Source organism: Corylus avellana, chromosome 1, assembly GCF_965113065.1.
Source record: "Corylus avellana chromosome 1, dhCorAvel1.hap1.2, whole genome shotgun sequence".
In the NCBI taxonomy this organism is placed as follows: domain Eukaryota; kingdom Viridiplantae; phylum Streptophyta; class Magnoliopsida; order Fagales; family Betulaceae; genus Corylus; species Corylus avellana.
Window position 1 is genome coordinate 7,095,815 of NC_142490.1, and position 19,305 is coordinate 7,115,119.

Genomic DNA, 19,305 nt, shown 5'->3' on the forward strand with positions numbered 1-19,305 from the left:
TGATTAAGAAAATATTTTTTTAATTTTATAAATCGTAAACAATTTTTAGAATTTGATTATTACTTAATTGCTTTGAACTAAAATAAAATTGGCCAATCTGAGTCCGAGGTTGCTTTGGAGCTTCAAATCAAACCAAATTGGTTCACGACAAAAAAAAATCAAACCAAATTGAACCGATTGCTTGCCGGGTCTATGCATTTCCTTTGATAATTTTATGCTTTGGGGAACCAAGCAAATCAATCTCAGGCTGGTAAAACGAAGAAGAAAAGAGAGTTTTTTGACGAACAGATGAGATGAAGAGAATGCAATTCAAGATGTACGGTTCGTTCGGGTCCAGAGTGGTGGTGCTGCTTTTGTTTCTGCTTCTGGGCATAAGCAATTGCGTAGCACAAGCTTCTTCTTCTTCTGAGGCTACTATGCACACTAACAACTGGGCTGTTTTGGTCTGCACCTCTCGCTTCTGGTAACTCAACCTTCGTTCTTTTGCTTGTAAGCTTTTAGATTATGCTTTTTGTAATGATTTTAAGCATACCCATATTATTTTTCTTCTTCTTCTTCTTCTGTATCCAAGGGTCATATGCCTCTTTTCTGTCCTGACGTGTCTTTGAGTGTGTTAATCAAGGTGAAATTATACTTATGTGCCGATTGATTCATAGCCATGCTTTGATTATGGGGTATCCGTGTCGTGTACTTTGTTCTTGATCAATTTGATATTTAAAATTTGGGGCATGCATCTTTAAAAACTTTGCAAACAAGAGAAAAATGGGAAATATGGATCAATGAGCCACGCCCATCTTCTGGGTTTAGAAGGTAAACATTACCTTGTTTTTTAAGTTATGATATTTGAATTTCCTTAACAAGTTAATTACAATGTACCCCTTCAGGCACTATAAATGACAGATGATAAGACTTATGAGCCAAATAGATTATGTCCATGTTATTGTTTCAGATAATGGGCAAACACTTATTTTCAATTGAAGAAATATAACTTCAAAATTTTCGGAATTACAAGAAAAAGAAGAATCATATTTCCTGTTTTATTGCCGCTGATGCGTCACTTCCATACTATTATGGAGAGAAACTTGGGACCTCGAAGGACGTTGGGTCTTGACTGATGTGACACCACAATAATCTAAAAAGGTTCCAATTTGTTTTGCAACTTGGGCTTGAGTCCTGCACCTAATGGTTTCCAATAAAGAGGTCTTCCTTCTTGGTCCTCTAGAACCCTTTATAGTTATTTAGAGAAGGATTTATGGCGTGCATTTGCTGACTTGATTGCATTACTAGAAAGTAGCTTGATTTGCTGAGCTCTAGAGCCATAGCACATTTGAAACCTTTTGTTGTTATGAGACTTTTCCAGTTGAATAAATTTTGCATCTGTGTCCTTGTTCAGGTTTAATTATCGACACATGGCTAATACTTTATCATTGTATAGGTAAGCAGTGAGCTTCCTTTGTCTCCTTTTCTTTTCATTTATTATTATTATTTTTTGGGGGGTCCATCTTGCGTGGTAATCATTGATAGAAAATTTTCTAATCCTTTGTCCTCCAGGACAGTTAAGCGGTTAGGAATACCTGATGAGAGGATAATACTCATGCTGGCAGATGATATGGCTTGCAATGCTAGAAACAAATACCCTGCACAAGTTTTTAACAATGAGAACCACAAACTTAACTTGTATGGAGATAATGTTGAGGTGAGTCTTGTGTCTCCAATTAGGCTTTTGACTTTTTGAAAAGCACATGAATTGATATGGTTACTTTTGGCTCTAATCACATTAGACACTTAAGAATGGTGGCATTCATTAAGGGGCTGTTCAGTTGTTCTTTAGAATTTGAATGGCCCAGTTGATATTACATTTAGTATCCAAGCCATAGACATCATCTATAATGGGACTGTCGAGAGCTTGGAATGATCGCCATTCATAGAATTCCTTTTGTCAGGTTTCTTATTATGATGGCCGCCACTTTTGAATTCCCCATTATCGATAGATTATAGAGACATTCAAATAGGCCCTCTACGAAGGGAAGTTTTAAATTAAATTTCATTTGCACAAATTAAGGGAGGCAACGTGCATGATAACTTAGACTGGTGTAATTTTCACATTCGTCATTGCAATTTAGGTCAATGGAATATGTCTATGGTGGGCTTTCAACTTGTTTGCCTTCTAGATAACTGACAATCTTGAATACTGACTACCAAGTTAAAGGTGCTGTATTAGAATTACTTGGCAACTTCTCTGTCAAAACTATATTGTTGTACCGGATGAATTCATCACTGGCCATCCCTCCCTCTTTTATGGTTGAATATATTTAATAACCTATTAAAGTTTCATAAGTATTGTGGTATTTTAGCCATATGTAAAAAATTCTAGTTATCTTATTCATTCATATTATGTTCTGTTATGTAGCAATGTATGTTCTTGTACTTTGAGAGGCTATATTTTCTAACAAGTCAAACATACCATGCCATGAGTGAATGAAAAGAATGCACCCCTCCCCCTCCCACATCTCTTCTCTGAATTTTTGTAGAAATTTTGGTGTATAAAACCATCTAGTGTATGTAAGAATCTTGAAAGGAACATTTCTTGCTTCTTCAGGTAGATTATCGAGGTTATGAAGTGACAGTTGAAAATTTTCTACGGGTATTGTCTGGGCGTCATGAGAATGGGGTTCCAAGATCTAAGCGTCTTTTAAGTGATGAAGGAAGCCACATTCTGCTGTATATGACAGGACATGGGGGAGATGAATTTTTGAAATTTCAGGACTCAGAAGAGCTCCAAAGTCATGATTTAGCCGATGCTGTGAAACAAATGAAAGAAAAACGTAGGTGGGAATCTTCTACTTTCATGCCTGTTTCCTGTTATATTTGTAGTTGAATTTCTTATATTTCAATAAAAGTGAAGAAAATTGTTTGTGGAGACAGTGATGACATCTAGCCCTGCCATTTGGTTGGAATCTGCAATAATAGCTTGCTTTACAGGAAAAAAAGAAAGAAAGAAAAATAGCCTACCAAGCAAACATGCTAAGAATTAACCTCTGTAGAGAGAAATTTCTGTGTGTGCGCGCGCGCATGTGTATTAAGAACATTAGGTTTATTATCTGTTTTTTTTTTTTTTTTTTTTTTTTTTTTTTTGGAGATAATCTTGCTCACTATCAATATTGATGATCACTGCTGGACAATGAGCTGATATCTTTTTGGTAATGTTCAAATTCTAGATTCAAGGAGCTGCTTATAATGGTGGACACTTGCCAAGCTGCAACTCTCTTCTCTCAGGTCTGTAATCTGCACCTAAATGGGGTGATGTTCTTAGAAATCTCACAACTCTCTTCAGTTTCTGTCACCTATAGTGGTTAGCTTTTTTGATGTGGTAGCGGTAACCCAGTCTGCTATGTGAACGACGTAGTCTACCTGCCCCTGCCCAGTGCTGACCATGTTTGGGCAACTATCTTTACAGTGAGAGTTATATATCATCATGACATTTTTCTGAGTATGACGTGTCTCTACTCCCAGTGCTGGCCATGTCATCTGACCACTGCTATATATGTTTGAAATTGTTTTATGCACTTCGAATTGTGTTTGTCACAAATGAGCATCACATTCTGAGATTTCTAATCTAGTTATTGAGGCATATAAAACATGGCATTTGTAGGAATTGATTTTGATATGGAATTGAAGGTAATTTCTTGACTTTTGCAGCTTCAATCACCAGGTGTTTTGACCATTGGAAGCAGCATGAAAGGAGAGAACTCGTACTCACATCACTTGGATTCAGACGTAAGTGTAGTTTTTACAGTATTTCCCATCTATGGACCATTTAATAATGAATATGTGACATAGGATGCTATGGGGTTCTATATAACATTCTTTGAATTTTATTTTTCAAGGTCTATGGTAACACATATTTAGATTTGTTCTTATTCTGTTTATCTGATACAGGTTGGTGTTTCAGTTGTGGATCGTTTTACATTTTACACCCTTGGATTCTTTGAGAGGCTAAATATGTACAATAATGCCTCCTTAATCAGGTATGTTAAAGTATAAGTAAATGAATGACTGTTGGTTTCAAAGCTGTTGGAGCTTGGAAAGTCTTGATTTTGCTGATTATGTACTTTGAATCATCTTTCGCTCCATCAGTTTTTATATTGGCATTTGGGTAGATCTAATATATTCTGGAGATATATGAATTAAGCATCATATTTCTTCAAATTATGATCTGCATTAAGGATTTTTGTGGTTATTTTGCAGTCTTTTCAGTTCTTATAATCCTAGTATGTTGATGTCAACTGCATATTACCGAACAGATCTGTACCAACGTCGTTTGGAGGAGGTATGGAAGTTGTAGACTTATCTGATCCTAAATATGTTGAAGTTGCTTTCTCCTAATGATTTGTGATGTAATTTGAATTTTATTATGCGACTCTTTACTGAAATCCGTCTATGGAAAAACAATGTGGGCCTCCATAGCCTATAGCAGGCTACTAGCTTTGTATGAATATATGCTACCTATCTGTGTGCCCGAAATTGTATTTTGTATTGCAATTAGGAAGCAGCTGATTGAAGTTTGATTTCTGACTTAAATGGAAATTGAAAAGTCTCAATATGTTTTTAACATTCTTTTGCGAAATTAATGTGTTGTTTTATTATACTACTTTTAGTTTCTAGAAAGGCTATCAGTTCTTTCCCATTTTCTTAATTAAAGCTCCTGAAGCTTATGCCATCTCGCCTAATTTCGGCCCAGAACAAATAAGTTTTCTTTCTTCTCATTCATGGTTCTATCTGATGTATTATTGAGGGTATTGGCATGTTTAAAAAATGAATTCGTCAAAGTGTCTTCAATATACTTTTGTTTTTTCTAGGCTTAGGTTTATGTTCGAGCTTAGCCTTAAACCTACAGTGATTTGCCTCTGTTGGTCAAGTATTTTGTTAAGCTTGAAGCAACATCTACCGCGTTAAATCACATATACCTTCTGATTAAAAAACTTCTAATATTTTGCATCTGTGTATTGCCACTCTGCAAAGGGGCTTTGTTAAGATTAAGGCAACCATTAGTGATTTTTGTGGTGACGAATTTTCTGTTATGGTTGTAGCAACCATTTCTACTTTAAGTGGTATTTTCTTCGGATTGCCGACCTATATACGGTATGAAAAAAAATTCAGCTTGTAATAAAGTGTAAATTGTTTCTCTCTCTCACTATCTCTAGGTACCAGTGACGAACTTCTTTGGCTCAGTCATGGAAACAATACATACTGATTCAGCTTACAGTGTCCTGTCAAGAAAGGAATCCGGCGGGGCTGAAATCAGAAAGTCTACAGATAAATCAGTCCATGACAAGAAAAGATCATTGTTGAATTCCATTGAGTTGGATCAAATTATTAAGGTAAACACTAAGGTAAATTTTATTGTATACACAACTGCTTTTCAATATAATCTGTACACAATTGTACTAAAGAGTGAAGGTTCATATGATGCAGGATCAACAAGGCACTTCTAAATGTAAATGGAGTGCTTTTCTTCAGGAGATGGAAAAAGTGAAAGATGTTGATACCTTTGTGAACTATGGCTTGGTTCTAATAGTTCCACTGTTGACGGCTTCGATGTGGCTGACATGATGAAACTTTGAGGCAACATCTTTGATTTAGTTTCTCATTCGTGCCCAGATCGACATATTTGCCAACCTTACATTCGATGCCTGTGTAATGGGAGAGATTAATTGAGGTTAGATATGTGCAAAACCTCCGTTCTTTCCTCTCAGTGTCTGCTGTTTTGTGTGTGTGAGAGAGAGAGAGAGAGGTGAATAGTTTCTGTTTGCTTTGTCTTATATTATGAAATTTCTGGTTTTTAGCATGATTTACTCCATCCATGCTTTAGATTTATCATTGTGACTTGAGCTCAATTGTTCCTTTAAATGGTTCTCGTAGGATCTTAAATATTTTTGGTTAAATCAATAGAATATTCATTTACTCCATCTATACTTGGCTCTCGTTTTGGATTACTTTGGGAAATAGAACTTTTAAAGCTAGAAAAAGCTCTGTGTTTTAGCTTTTTTTAAGAGCAAAAAGTCCAAAAAAAAGTAAGTATTTTTTGACTTTTTTTTTTTATCAAATGGATTAGCTTTTTATTTGGCACGGTTTTTTACATACGAAAAATACATTTTAAGTCCATTAATTCAATTCCAAACAGCCTCTAAGCTTGGAATGGTTCTCTTTAGGGTTCTCTAGCCTATTGTTAAAATTGGAATTACCTTGTTTTTCTGTAAATAAGGCAAAATGACTGGTTTTTGGTGCAACACAGGAACAGTTTGATGTTGATTTTCAAGGAGAATGTCATACCTTGGTCATTTTTCCTCAAAATCTTCAAATGACAACAGAGTATCATTGAGCCAACACAATGTTTTTTTTTCCAAATAATAAATTTTGGATTCAAGTTTATAGTTTGCTTCTCATCTTCATCAAGAGAAACTTGGAAGGGCTAGTTTTCTAAGCCATCAACGATAATTGATAAATCATAACTTGAATCCATAAGTAAAACAGATAGGAATTGTGAAATCCATAAAATATAGTTGGTACCATCAAGTTTGATGAAAATTAAACGGGTGATGTTTAGGAATGTAAAGATTGAGTTGCTAGATTCGACCATGAGAGGGGCATTAATCTAAGACTCTGATACCATGTAAAAAAATTGAATAGATTGACCCCTTAAAAGTTGTGTAGCGTGATTTCTCATAACATTTGATATATGGAAATCGATTTCGGACTATGCTACATAGTTTTTGGGGGGGGATGGGAAAGGGATGGAGGTGGTGAATAAATTATTTAGGTAAATACTTGAAATACTACTTATTTTTTGCATACTGTAAAGGCCCGTTTAGGATTACGTTTGAGATGCTTAAACGTGCTTTTAATACTTAAAAAATCTGTTTGAAAAAATTACTCGTTTGGTAAAAAAATTAAAAGCGTTTTTAAGGGTCCAAAAAGCCTAAAAATGACTAAAATGCATTTTTGGCAAAATCTCAATTTTTCAGACAAAATCCCAAAACGTGTAAAATGAAAAAAAAAAAAAGAAAAAAAAAAAAAGAAAAAGAAAAAGAAATCTTTAGTTACCAATTCTAAGATCAAGACAGAATCTAGTATGCATGGCTAAAGGAGTTGACTGGAATCTATCATTTTATTACAATTAAAGACTGCAAATCAATGACAAATTAATCAAAGATTTACAAATCAAAAGATTCATCGTTGAAAGATTACAAATCAAAGATTCACAAACAATCTATCAATCAATCATCTTCTCCGGCCACCCAATCGATCTTAATATATCAGCGAAAAGCACAGCTGCACCCTTCTACCCCTCCTCCTCGTCTTCCAGCTGTTTCCTCTCCTTCCCGGTCAGAAAATACAGCCTGCTCTCCCTCTCCGGCACCGACAATCAGCTCAGATCGGTTTCGCGCAAATACTGCTTCTCTGTCGATCACCAACACGACGTCGGTTCCTGTCATCTCCTTCACGCGCTTCATCATCACCTCTCCGGGCGGTGGCATGTTCTTCTCCTGATGACGATCTTTTGCCCATTTTTCGGCTTTTCTGGCGAGGACTGTTTGGAAAGAAGGGGCGACAATATTCTGGCGCTCTTTTGGTTTTCTTGACTGGAAGTCAACAAGATCCTTCACAATCCTTTCCGTCAGCAGCCTTTCTTCTTCTTCTTTGTCTCTTGCAACCGCTCTAACCTCCTCCAAAATCTTTTCGAAAGATGCGATCTTTATTCTCTTCAAATCTTCCAATCTTCTTATTTGTCCAAAGTCTCCTTCTTCCGTCATCCCGCCTCCTACGTGTTATTGTTCATGCAACGATTAATGCAGCATAATGGGAAAACTCTAGTAGGTGTATATATATATATATATATATATATATATAACGGTTTGCAGGGATCCTTGTTGGAGGGAAATACTATAGAGTACGTGATATGCGTATTATGTAAACATGTTGTGGGAAATAATATATAATACATAAAGAACAATGATTTAAAGAAGACAATTTTAGATAGAGAAAAATTGATAATTAATTAGGCTGGGTTTGTTTTGGCGTACGTAAATGATTTTTTGAATTGTTTTAGGTATTTTCGGGGGTTTGGTGTGATGAAAAATAATAGTCTACGAAAAATATTTTTGGCTTGACTGAAAAAGCGTCTTTGATTTCTGAAAAATAGTTTCCATTTTTTAAAACCGTAAACTATTTTTTGAGTTTGAGCATCTCATTCTTTGTATACTCAAAAAAATAAATTATGGTTAAGTACACTTTAATTATGATGCTAGGGTTAGTTCTTATTTGGTAAATTGTAAGACCTTGAAATTTTTAAAGATTTTATTATTGTATCGAGTGTTCAATAAAGGTACCGATGTTTGATGCCATCAGTATTGAAGAATCAGCTCATCCTTATTCTCAACCCTTTTTGTAAGTACATGGAAACCAAATGGAAATGATTAGATAATGAGTATGAGATCAATTATGTTTTGAAGGTTAAAGAGTAATTCCTAAAGGACAAAAAAGCCTTGGAAACACTGTCTTAAGAGAAAAATATTATATTTTCAAATCCCAAGAAGACACTTAAAAATATTGGAATGGATACTATGTCGTTCATTTCGGAAAAAGCTGTTCGGAATTAGGTCACACGCGCAATTCTGAGACCAATAGCAAAAGTTATGCTTGTTTTATTGAACACTGCACAGTTGATCAAACTGCTGAAAAAGTTAAGTATGAACATTCATTAAGAAGCACCGAACTGTGAGATTTGGCTTACCCGTTGATTCAACTACAGCATACATGCTGTTATTAAAATAACAGCACGTAAGCCGAATCTCCGAACAGTGAATCTCCAATATCACTAGTGCTTCACCCTACACCAACACGACTTGAACCTCTATCTCTAGGTGCACCTCCCTCTCTAGGACTCGCTCCTAAGAAATCCCACATCTACAACTACTTCAAGCTCTGATCTGCCACCAACAACTTTCTTGCTAGAACCTACACCTCCTCCACTAGCAGCTCCTAGTCCTAGCGCTGAACTTTTCGAGGCAAAGTTGTCATCGTTTTTCAGTGTAAGTTCTACTATAAGGTCCAGTTGCCCCAACTAATGCAATGCCTTGCTGTTATCTGCCATAGCCACCACCTCAGCCACGTCAAGCTCCTCGGCGCTTCCATCTCCGACGACCACATTTTCGCCCTCTACAATTTCGTTGATGGCGCAAACCTCGTGGTCAGTTTGCGGAACCCTTGCTATTGTGAATGCAATCGAGGTCGTGCACCAAATCCCACACAAAATAGGCATCCACATCCTATAAAATACCACATGAACTTGTAAAACAAGAGAATAACTACACCAAGTCCTTTACGCCCTCCGGGCTCTGTTGATAAACAGTTTTGTCATGATTTTGGCACAACCCTATTTATCCCACTTTTTTTATTTTTTCAACATTCTATTACTTTTTATATTATATCAATTATTTTTTATTATTATTCAAATATAAAAATTACTACAAAACAAAATTTTTTTCATACAAAACATTCTTACTTTTTCACTTTTTATTTTTTTTATTTTTTTTTACATCAATCAATTTTTGCTACAGTATCAAACTAAAACCGAAACAAAATCGTTTATCAAACGAACCATGAAGGGTTGCCACATTAGTCGTTCACACGCTAACGAAGATGTTTGTTGAACGTGGAAAATGATCATTTTTATTTCAAATCCCCTCAATTTCCTTCCGTTAGTGTATTTAGAAGGGCAGTGTTGTCCAAAAATTTTAACCTAAAAAAAAAATTGGACAATTTTACCCTTCTAAATGCACTAATCAAAAGAAATGTAAATGATTTAAAATTGAGAGGATCATTTTTCCTTGAATGTAGTGTCCTAGATTCTAATAAGAGAGAGCAAAAAATAGTCTGAAAGGCCCTTGCCATTACACACTATGCTTCATTCTTAATAATGAAAAATACAAATAACTTACTTGGATCAGTATATAATATAATCAATAATTAATTTAATTAAAATTAACACTTAATAATTTATTTGAGTTAATTTATTAGATTTCGCACCTGAATTTTCAGTATTTGCTGGCACTCAGTTTGGCGCACTGCCACATTTCTCTTTCTGCGTCTCTCTGTGTGTTCTGTGTGATGCGCTTCCTCTTCTCCCTGAAAAACCCGATCAAACCTGCTCTCTGCCTATCCACCCTCCTCTCCTCCACCCCCGCTCCACCACCACACGCCCGACTCAGCTTGCTCCGATCCCATTCCGGCTCGTTCGATTCCGCTCCGAGATCGCCAATCTCAATGGCAATCCCGCCGCTGACGGCGATGTCTGTGGCCGCCGTGGATTCCGAAGTGGGCCTTGCGGAACGTTTCTGGATCAAGTTCCGCAGGGAATCGGTGCTCGCTCTCTACGCCCCCTTCGTCCTCTGTTTGGCTTCCGGGAATCTCAGGATCGAAACTTTCCGCCACTACATTGCCCAAGATGTCCACTTTCTCCGCGCCTTCGCGCAAGCGTGAGTTTTTTTTTTCCTTCTCTTTGTTTATTTTTTGTTTCGATTGCTTGATTTGGTTGGTGGGTTGCTTTTGTTTTTGCTTTATATGGTTCGTTTGGTTGATGGGAAAATGTGAGAGTGGAATTGGGTTACGTACTGGGTTCTGAAACTGTGTGTATTGGCTGCTAAGAAAAGTACGGTAAAGAAGAAAAGAACAAAAATGGAATGATATTGCATTGTGTATACTCAAAAATTTTCCTTGTTTATAGTTCATAAATATTGCGCTTTGTAACTTAACAACCCCAAAAAAAAGGGAAAGAAGAAGATTGTGAGACAATCGATGAACTTGCTGTTGTAGTGAAGTTGGAATTTTGCCAACTTTTCTGTTTCTTAGCGTGCTTGGTTTCTGAGAAAAAGTGGGAAAGAAAAACGCGAGTGACCTAACTCTACCACTGAGTTAAAGGGGCCAATTTGATTCTATAACTTAATAAGCCATTAACTACAATGAGTCTATTGCATATATATATATATGCTCTATTGGCATAGTTGTTTGTGCAGGAACGAGAAATCTAATTTTCCTAGTGGGTGTATGGTAACAAGGAAATTAAGATTATGAATATATATTCTAAATAGAAATTGAAGAAATATATACTGGTTGATTAATGACTTTTTGCCATGTAACTGTCTTTCCTTTGGCCTGAGCATTTGATTATTTATGGTCTTCCTCTGAGGCTCAGCGCCCACCTTCTCTGCTGAATGCATCCCAACAATTTCCCTTAACACTGCTATCTCTTGATTCTCTTTGATTCATATTCATTTGGTTACCCTTATTTTGTCTTTCTTTGTTACATTCGCACATAGTTCTTCTTGGGAACCTGTTTTCCGAGGAAATGGTTTCCAGGATTTTATCTGTGCGTAAAACAAGCTAATAATCCTTTCTGCTTGAGCTTTCTCCTTTATCAGTCCATGGAGATCTGCTCCAATGTTATTGGATTACATTTTTCTTTCAAACCCATTACTTATCAAAATTATTTATTCCTCATGATTCCATTTTTTTGGGTCTGTCTAATTGCTAACAAAATGCATGAAATAAACAAAGAAGTCAGGGTATCAATCTTGGATATCTTTTATCTATCATTTAGAGAACCATAGTGTTTGGCTTAGAAAAAAATGTGGTTTCAAAATTCCATTCACAGTTGCCCATGCCTGAGTATTTGATTTTCCATTTTAGATTTTACTGGACAACTTCCCCCGCCCCGCCCCCTAGTTTGGTTGCTGAGAATGTGTAGGGAAAGTTGATCATAAGATTTTAAATTTTATGATTTGTTAAGCTGCGGAGGAAGTGTGGGAAATTAAAGAAATTAAGGATTCAATTGATAGATTATTCGTTGTTTGAGGATGGAGATAGTTAATGGTAAATCTTAACCAAAGATTTCGACTAATAGGTAATGTGGGTGAGTTTAGAATTGTTTTAGATGAAGTTGGCTTAACTCATATGATTTTAAGTTTTATTCTCTCCGTTCTTTTTGTCAGTTTTCTCAGCAACCATGTGTAGGGTGTGAAATATGTACCTACTCTGATTGAGGTGAGTTTAGCATTTGAAATCCAAAGTCTACATAACAATTATTATTATTATTATTATTATTATTATTATTTTTTTTATTATTATTATTATTATTATTGTTATTATTATTATTATTATTATCGGCCTCAGTTTTATTGAGAACTAGAGGATGGGCTATCTGTTTATGGGAAATGTATGTCTATTTTACTTTTTGTTTTTCATTGGATTACAGGTATGAGTTGGCAGGAGAGTGTGCGGATGATGATGATGCAAAGATTTCAATCTCCAACTTGAGGAAGGCAGTTCTGGAGGAGCTGAAAATGCATGATTCATTTGTACAGGTACAATGTTCTCATACTTTCTGTAATCTGCTCAATTTCCAAGAAAATGTTGGTAAACAAAATAAACTTGAAGAGTTAAATCTTATTTTTAATGTTTTGATTTGTTTCGGTTTGTAAATATGGCAAACCCAAGTGGCCAGATAGTTGAATTCGGTTATAGTTTGCAAGTGTGGGAAATTTAGAGGAGATATAACTGATTGTTCTAGAGTCTTTGTTGAACTTTAGTTATTGGAAAGCTTATGAAGTTTTTTTGGTCTAGATGGCATGGACAAAATTGCCATTTTCATATCCTGGCATTTCAAATGGGAGATTTAGAAGGCTTTATGTTTGGAATTTTGGTAGTGGTAATTAACTTGTGGCTAATTTAATTTGGCGAATTGATCAATCTGGTTTGATGAAAATGCACTCTGGCAATGGAGTTTTAAATTCTTTCCTACAAAGTAATTTAAATCATGAATTTTGAATTTATATGCATATAAATCTCTTTTTTATTTTCCTTTCTACATCAGTTATAATCTATGTGGTCTGAATGTATGACTTATGCAGGAATGGGGTTCAGACCATGGGAAGGAGGGCACTGTCAACTCTGCAACAGTGAAGTACACAGATTTCTTGTTGGCAACAGCCTCTGGGAAAGTTGAAGGAGTAAAAGGTCCTGGTAAACTTGCAACTCCTTTTGAAAGAACAAAACTTGCTGCATACACTCTGGGTGCCATGACACCTTGTATGAGGCTGTATGCCTTTTTGGGTAAGGAGTTAAAGGCGCTTTTAGATGTTCATGAGGGCAGTCACCCTTACAGGAAGTGGATTGAAAATTACTCATCTGTAAGTTTTCAGGTGTGTCATCCTATTGAGCTGTGAGCTTTTTCATTTAATTTCTTATATCAATCTGATTAGGCTTTGCTGATTTCAGTCTCAGAGGAAAATTCATTATATAAATGGCCTTCTTTAGTTCACCAGCTCAACCTATTGTTATTTTTGAATTTAGGCATCGGCTGTGCAAACTGAAGACTTGCTCGATAAACTAAGTGTCTCTTTGACAGGAGAAGAGCTTGACATCATTGAAAAACTCTATCACCAAGCTATGAAACTTGAAATAGAGTTCTTCTCTGCTCAGCCAGTTGTTCAGCCAACAGTAGCTCCTCTGACCAAAGAGCATAACCCTGTAGAGGATCGTCTTATAATATTTTCTGATTTTGATTTGACATGCACTGTTGTTGATTCTTCGGCTATTTTGGCGGAAATTGCAATAGTAACAGCACCAAAATCTGATAAAATTGAATCGGAAAATCAACTGGCTCGGATGTCATCAGCTGATCTTAGGAATACGTGGGGGCTTCTTTCCCAGCAGTACACAGAAGAGTACGAGCAATGCATAGAAAGCATTATGCTCCCTGAGAAAGGTTAATTATTTACTGCATTTATTGTAGGAAACTTTAAGGCTGTCTTTGTTTCAATGGAAATTATTTAATGGAAGACTTGGATCCATTGAAAATGACATGTTAGTGAAATATTTGTTCTCCTTAGTCATTTGGGAATGATGTAGTTTTGAAAGAATAAAGGAGAACTAAAGAGATTGACACTTTGCATGCATAATGAGGGTTTACATGAACATTCTTTGGATTTACATAAGGACCAAACCTTCTTTTTGTGCACATTTTGGAAACAATATCTCCCTAATAGAATTCATGATATTGTTTCCAACATTTTGTTCCAATAGAAGGCTTCTGCGGTTTTCCATTAAACAAAAACAAACTGACGTATTAACTCTATATTAAAATTTATGAAAAATTTCTTGGAAGTATTTGCATAAATTTACTTTCTCATGTATGTTTTGTTTTCATGTCTGTGGCTTTGCAGTTGATGGGCTCAAGTATGAAGCTCTATGTAAAGCACTTGAGCAACTTTCAGATTTTGAGAAAAGGGCAAATGATAGAGTGATTGAGTCTGGGGTACTTAAGGGTCTAAATTTTGAAGACATAAAACGAGCTGGCGAACGTCTTATTCTTCAAGATGGTTGTACTGCTTTCTTTCAGAAAATTGTAAAGAATGTAAATTTGACTGCAAATGTGCATCTACTTTCATACTGTTGGTGTGGTGACCTCATTAGATCTGCCTTTTCGTCAGGTATGTTCCTTACCAATTGGAATTGTGGAATGTGATATTCTTAACATATATTTTTTCTAATTTAGGTTTATAATTATATGCTTTACACAAGTTATAGTCTCTTATGCCCTTTCTTTTTCTATTTCCCATTTGGACTAGATGACGAGCACTTTTTCTTCATGTAATTATTTGTTCACAGTTTGATTCCTCTGATGCTTATACTTGACGTCTAAAGAACAACTGAGTTGCTCACTTGATCCCTCTTGTTTTGAGAGCATTCTGTGACTCCTATGTGGTTTTGCATGTGCAAAACATATTGATTATTTTTCTTCGATATAGATTCTAGTATATAATGCTTAGTTTATTTGGCTTTGCAAGAGCTTTACTCTATATCCATGTCAAAGCCAAGGAGGATTAGCTTGTCCCTGTTTTAAAATTTTATTTCATGGTATCTCTTAGTGTAAAATTGCAAACGTTTGGTCGATATTCTGAAAACAAAATCTAAAGTATGTAATTTTAGGTTGGAAGGGCATGAAACACTTGCTTAGGTACTAAGATCAAATCAAAGTTAAAAGTCTTTTGCCTTGATGAAGTTGGAAGAAGAATAACTTGAAAGATTAAGTATTGCAAGCCAATACACCAACTTGCATGTTATTACTGATGTGTAAAATCAAAGTAAGGATAACTTTCACTTTGAAGTATTAAATTCTAATTTTAAATGGTTAATAGTAATGTCTACAAAAAAAATCTATCTGGAAGTGAGGACCAGAATACATTGATGCTTATGATGATAACAATCATCAACTGAAGCTAATGGCCTTTGATTTAATATTAAAATTTTGATTTACAACATAATATTACTATTTGTATCTGTAGTTGACAATCTGTAACGACCCAGAGAAAGCGTTAACCACATCTGCGCTATTTTAGTTACTACCTTTTTCATACAAACTCTTAACATATTATCTATTCTATTCTCTACTTTCTTTAAATATTGTTTTTCAATGTTTTTTTTAACCTACCGTTTTCTTCCCCCCTCTCTTGTCTCTCCCTCCCAGCAAACCATACCACACCAGAACTTCAGCAAAGAACCAAAGAGCCAAAGAAGAAGAATTTCTGAATTAGCATCCTTGTATCAGAATTTTAGCAAAGAACCAAAGACACCCCAAAGCAAGCACATGCGGAACGAGCTGGCCCGGATTCATCGATTGAATCAATAGGAATCATAAAACCCTTTGGAACACTATAAGAAAGCCCAAACTTTCTCTCTCCACGCCATCCCCCATTTCCAAAGCTCTCTCGGAGACTACAACTTCTTTCTCTCTCTCTAGAGTCATTGCTTTTTGTTTGTGCGTGGGAAAATAGAGGAGGATTTAGACATGTCGCCGCTGAAGGAGATGATGAATGACAACTTGGATTTGCCGGACAAGGGCCCCATACTCAAGGTCAACGAGGAGAAGGAGATTGACAAGTAGGGATTGAAGAAGAAGCTTTGTAAAGGGCGAGGGAGAGGGAGAGAGGGGGAGAGAAGGGAGAGAAGAATAAAAAAATTGTTCAGTGTGCTACAATGAACTTTCACATATGAAAGTTCATGGTAGCAAAAATTTCAAATTAGCTATATTGTTGGAGACGAAAAAAGGCTCATAATAGTTATATTTAACTAATATGAGCCCTTTAGAGCATCTATTGAAGATGCTCTTATAAAGTCCAGTTTCACATAATAAATAAGCAATGTAAGACTTAGCACCCATGAATGTCTTTATAAAACATCCACTATATGTGGTCTACTTACTCCTCTTCCCAATATAGGACCAAAGTGTTACAATCTCATCCCTTTGAACTTATGACGTCCTCATCAAAATTGCGTCATGCAGTGGTCCAGTACCAAATGACATTACTAGATGGCTCTGATACTATTTGTAACAACTTAGGGAAAGTGCTAGTCACAATTGCACTATCATCCCAAAAGGACTAAGTCAATTTGGAACTTTCCTAGAATCACTTTTAAAGTCTAGTTTTACCTAGTAAGTAAGCAATGTGAGACTTAGTAGCTATGAGTGTCTTTATAAACTATTTGCTCTATGTGGACTACTCTTTTTTCCAATATAAGACCAAGGTGTTACACAATCATATTTATTGTCGTGTATATTTAAGTTTTTTGGATGCTTAAAAAGGAAGAGGGATAGGCGAAGAGTTCAAATACCACTTGGTGAAGTGGTCGCAGGTTTGCACTCCGATCAAGGAAGGAGGGTTGGGTATTAGGAACTTATTGGTCTTCAACCGCGCTCCTTTAGGGAAATGGTTGTGGCGTTATGGGTCGGAAAGAGATGTTTGGTGGAGAGTTGTGGTAGATGCGAAGTTTGTAAGCTTATGGGGAGGGTGGTGTTCTGTTGAGCCTGGAGGATCGTTTGGGGTGGGGTTATGGAGGAATATTAGGAAAGGGTGGGAACCTTTCAAAGGCTTTACGAGATTTGAAGCGGGGGATGGGTCTAGGATTAGCTTTTGGCATGATTGGTGGTGTGGAGATTCATCTCTCAAGATAGCTTTCCCGATCCTTTTTACTATTGCTTGTGCGAAGGATGCCTCAGTTGCGGATAACGTGGAGATGCTAGGTGTATCCAATCAGTGGAATGTGAGTTTTTCGAGAGAGGCTCATGATTGAGAGGTGGATGCCTTTGCTTCCTTCTTCTAGGTGTTACATTCGGCTAGAGTGAGAAGAGGGTCGGAAGATAGATTATGGTGGAACTCTTCCAAAAGAGGTACTTTCAAGGTCAAGTCTCTCTTTTTCTCCTTGGCATGTTCGGAAGGGAGGAGGTTTCCCTGGAAGAGTGTGTGGCGAACACAGGCTCCTTCAAGGGCAGCGTTTTTTGCGTGGTCGGCGGCTTGGGGGAAAATTCTGACCTTAGATAACTTCAGAAAGCGAAATGTGATTGTGGTGAACAGATGTTGGATGTGCAAGAAGAGCGAGGAGACGGTGGATCATCTTGTTCTTCATTGTGAGGTGGTGTCTGCTTTGTGGAGTGCCTTTTTTGCCCATTTTGGGTTATCATGGGTGATGCCTGGTTGGGTTTTCGAGTTGCTAGCTTGTTGGTGGTCTGCAGGAAGGCGGGGGGGGGGGGGGGGGGGGGGGTGGGGGACTTTCAGTGTACGTTTTTCCCGTTCTAGTTAGGTGATCCTCTTTGTATACTTTCAGTGTACTTTGGGGCACCTTACGCTTTTAATAAAATCTGTTACTTATCAAAAAAAAAGTAAAAGGGCCCCTATAGGTGGTTGAGTTAGATGATGGAAGTAGGGATTATTAGTCTAGTGGCTTTGTGGTGCTTTTTCATGCCATAGTTTGAGGGGCATTCCTTTCTCGACTATTAATAGGGGATTGTCATCCTTGTTTTCATAGAATAGTCATTTTTTGTTTGTGCCTCCGTATAATTTGTACATGATTAAGATGAAAATCATGAGTGCCTTTTTTGTTTGTCTTCATTCTTAAACAAACAAGTAGAGCCTTTTGACACTACCACCCTTTAAGTAACTTCTTGAGGATCTAGGTATTAAAAGATTAAAAGAAGCTGGTGCTGAATGTGTAAACCAGTGGTGAAACAGTTGACACTGCTATTACACTGCTCAGTTGCATCTTTTCTGTTGCTTGCTTAGTCTTGATGGATTTTTTTTTTTTTTTTTTTTTTTTTTTTTTTTTAATTTTTTTTTTTACCTTTTTCTCTATCAATTTATGTATAATTTTCTTTGTTTCATGAAGCAGGGGATTTACATGAGCTGAACATACACGCAAATGAATTCACTTTTAAGGAATCCATTTCTACGGGTGAGATTGTTAAGAAGGTTGAGTCTCCGCTTGACAAACTTGAAGCTTTTAAGAATATATCTAATGATTGCAGCAATGACAGGAAGAACTTGACTGTTTACATTGGAGACTCAGTGGGTGACTTACTTTGTCTGCTTGAGGCAGATATAGGAATTGTGATTGGGTCAAGTTCAAGCCTTAGGAGAGTGGGGAATCAGTTTGGTGTTTCTTTTGTCCCATTGTTCCCTGGCTTAGTCAAGAAACAGAAAGATTACGTTGAAGGAAGGTTTTCTAGTTGGAAGGGGCTGTCTGGCACTCTTTACACAGTCTCTAGTTGGGCTGAAATACATGCCTTCATTTTTGGGTGTTAGAATCATATTTTTCGTTCTCACGCACTCAGTATCTTGGCAAATGAAGGACTCAATTCATATATAATGCAATAGAAAATACAAGTTGGTGGCTAATTTTATTAGGGGCCACCCATTTGCTGCAGTCTTCCCTTTTTCTGTTTTTTCTGCAGGGTCTTCTTGTTCAAAGATTTGATGTCGGTCTATTGGTTGCATATGGTGTAAACATGGTATTTCTGTTCCCCTCTCATTACTCTTTGCTCATTTTTATCTCCTATAATAGCTCTGAATTATACTAATATTTTAAGACTCTCGTGCACCTTTAAGGTATTCTGAGGTGGCTGGAAGCAATGATTCAGAACAAAGATTGTTACATATATTTGTCCATATAAACATTTCAAGCGCTGTATCCCTATCTTCACAGGTTATTGCTATTCTATATTTGAGAGGAATGGCAGTTAAAAAGAATATATGTATTTTCAGTTAAATTCTTGACTATTTATTAGATCAGATGCAAATGAATGATTATGTTCTGATGTTGCATCCTATCTCCGATTTTAACGAGAATTTGGAGCACGTTGTGCCCCATAAATAAATGATTATGATCTGATGTTGCGTCACAGCAACATAGTAA

At 36.5% G+C, this 19,305-nt stretch overlaps 2 protein-coding genes across 4 annotated transcripts; both read left to right on the top strand.

The window, feature by feature from the left end:
• Window positions 1–103: 103 nt before the first annotated feature.
• On the top strand, window positions 104–5,851 carry LOC132172696 (Peptidase C13 family). Of its 2 annotated transcripts, none has more exons than XM_059584247.2 (10): window positions 104–463; window positions 1,394–1,435; window positions 1,552–1,696; window positions 2,600–2,829; window positions 3,219–3,276; window positions 3,700–3,777; window positions 3,940–4,028; window positions 4,249–4,330; window positions 5,205–5,393; window positions 5,476–5,851. In XM_059584247.2, exons 1-10 carry the CDS (start codon window positions 294–296, stop codon window positions 5,611–5,613), a joined length of 1,221 nt encoding a protein of 406 aa, XP_059440230.1. In that variant the 5' UTR covers window positions 104–293; the 3' UTR covers window positions 5,614–5,851. The 2 variants fall into 2 exon arrangements, with proteins under 2 accessions (XP_059440230.1, XP_059440231.1); XM_059584248.2 differs by having other exon boundaries at window positions 105–463; window positions 5,205–5,381.
• Window positions 5,852–10,109: 4,258 nt separating this feature from the next.
• Window positions 10,110–19,305, top strand: LOC132170513 (heme oxygenase-like, multi-helical). 2 transcript variants are annotated; one of them, XM_059581516.2, is made up of 7 exons: window positions 10,110–10,538; window positions 12,314–12,422; window positions 12,969–13,259; window positions 13,411–13,825; window positions 14,283–14,549; window positions 18,283–18,901; window positions 18,999–19,305. In XM_059581516.2, the coding sequence occupies exons 1-6, from the start codon at window positions 10,171–10,173 to the stop codon at window positions 18,693–18,695; spliced, it is 1,863 nt and encodes a 620-aa protein (XP_059437499.2). In that variant the 5' UTR covers window positions 10,110–10,170; the 3' UTR covers window positions 18,696–18,901; window positions 18,999–19,305. The 2 variants fall into 2 exon arrangements, with proteins under 2 accessions (XP_059437499.2, XP_059437500.2); XM_059581517.2 differs by having other exon boundaries at window positions 12,969–13,247.

Bases quoted from the DNA above. Each gene is read 5' to 3' on its own strand.
- LOC132172696 (XM_059584247.2), top strand. From the start codon at position 294: ATGAAGAGAATGCAATTCAAGATGTACGGTTCGTTCGGGTCCAGAGTG. The intron at 2,830-3,218 runs GTGGGAATCTTC...TTCAAATTCTAG, and splicing joins CAAATGAAAGAAAAACGTAG to ATTCAAGGAGCTGCTTATAA. The intron at 5,394-5,475 runs GTAAATTTTATT...CATATGATGCAG, and splicing joins TTATTAAGGTAAACACTAAG to GATCAACAAGGCACTTCTAA.
- LOC132170513 (XM_059581516.2), top strand. From the start codon at position 10,171: ATGCGCTTCCTCTTCTCCCTGAAAAACCCGATCAAACCTGCTCTCTGC. The intron at 10,539-12,313 runs GTGAGTTTTTTT...ATTGGATTACAG, and splicing joins CTCCGCGCCTTCGCGCAAGC to GTATGAGTTGGCAGGAGAGT. The intron at 12,423-12,968 runs GTACAATGTTCT...TGACTTATGCAG, and splicing joins TGCATGATTCATTTGTACAG to GAATGGGGTTCAGACCATGG.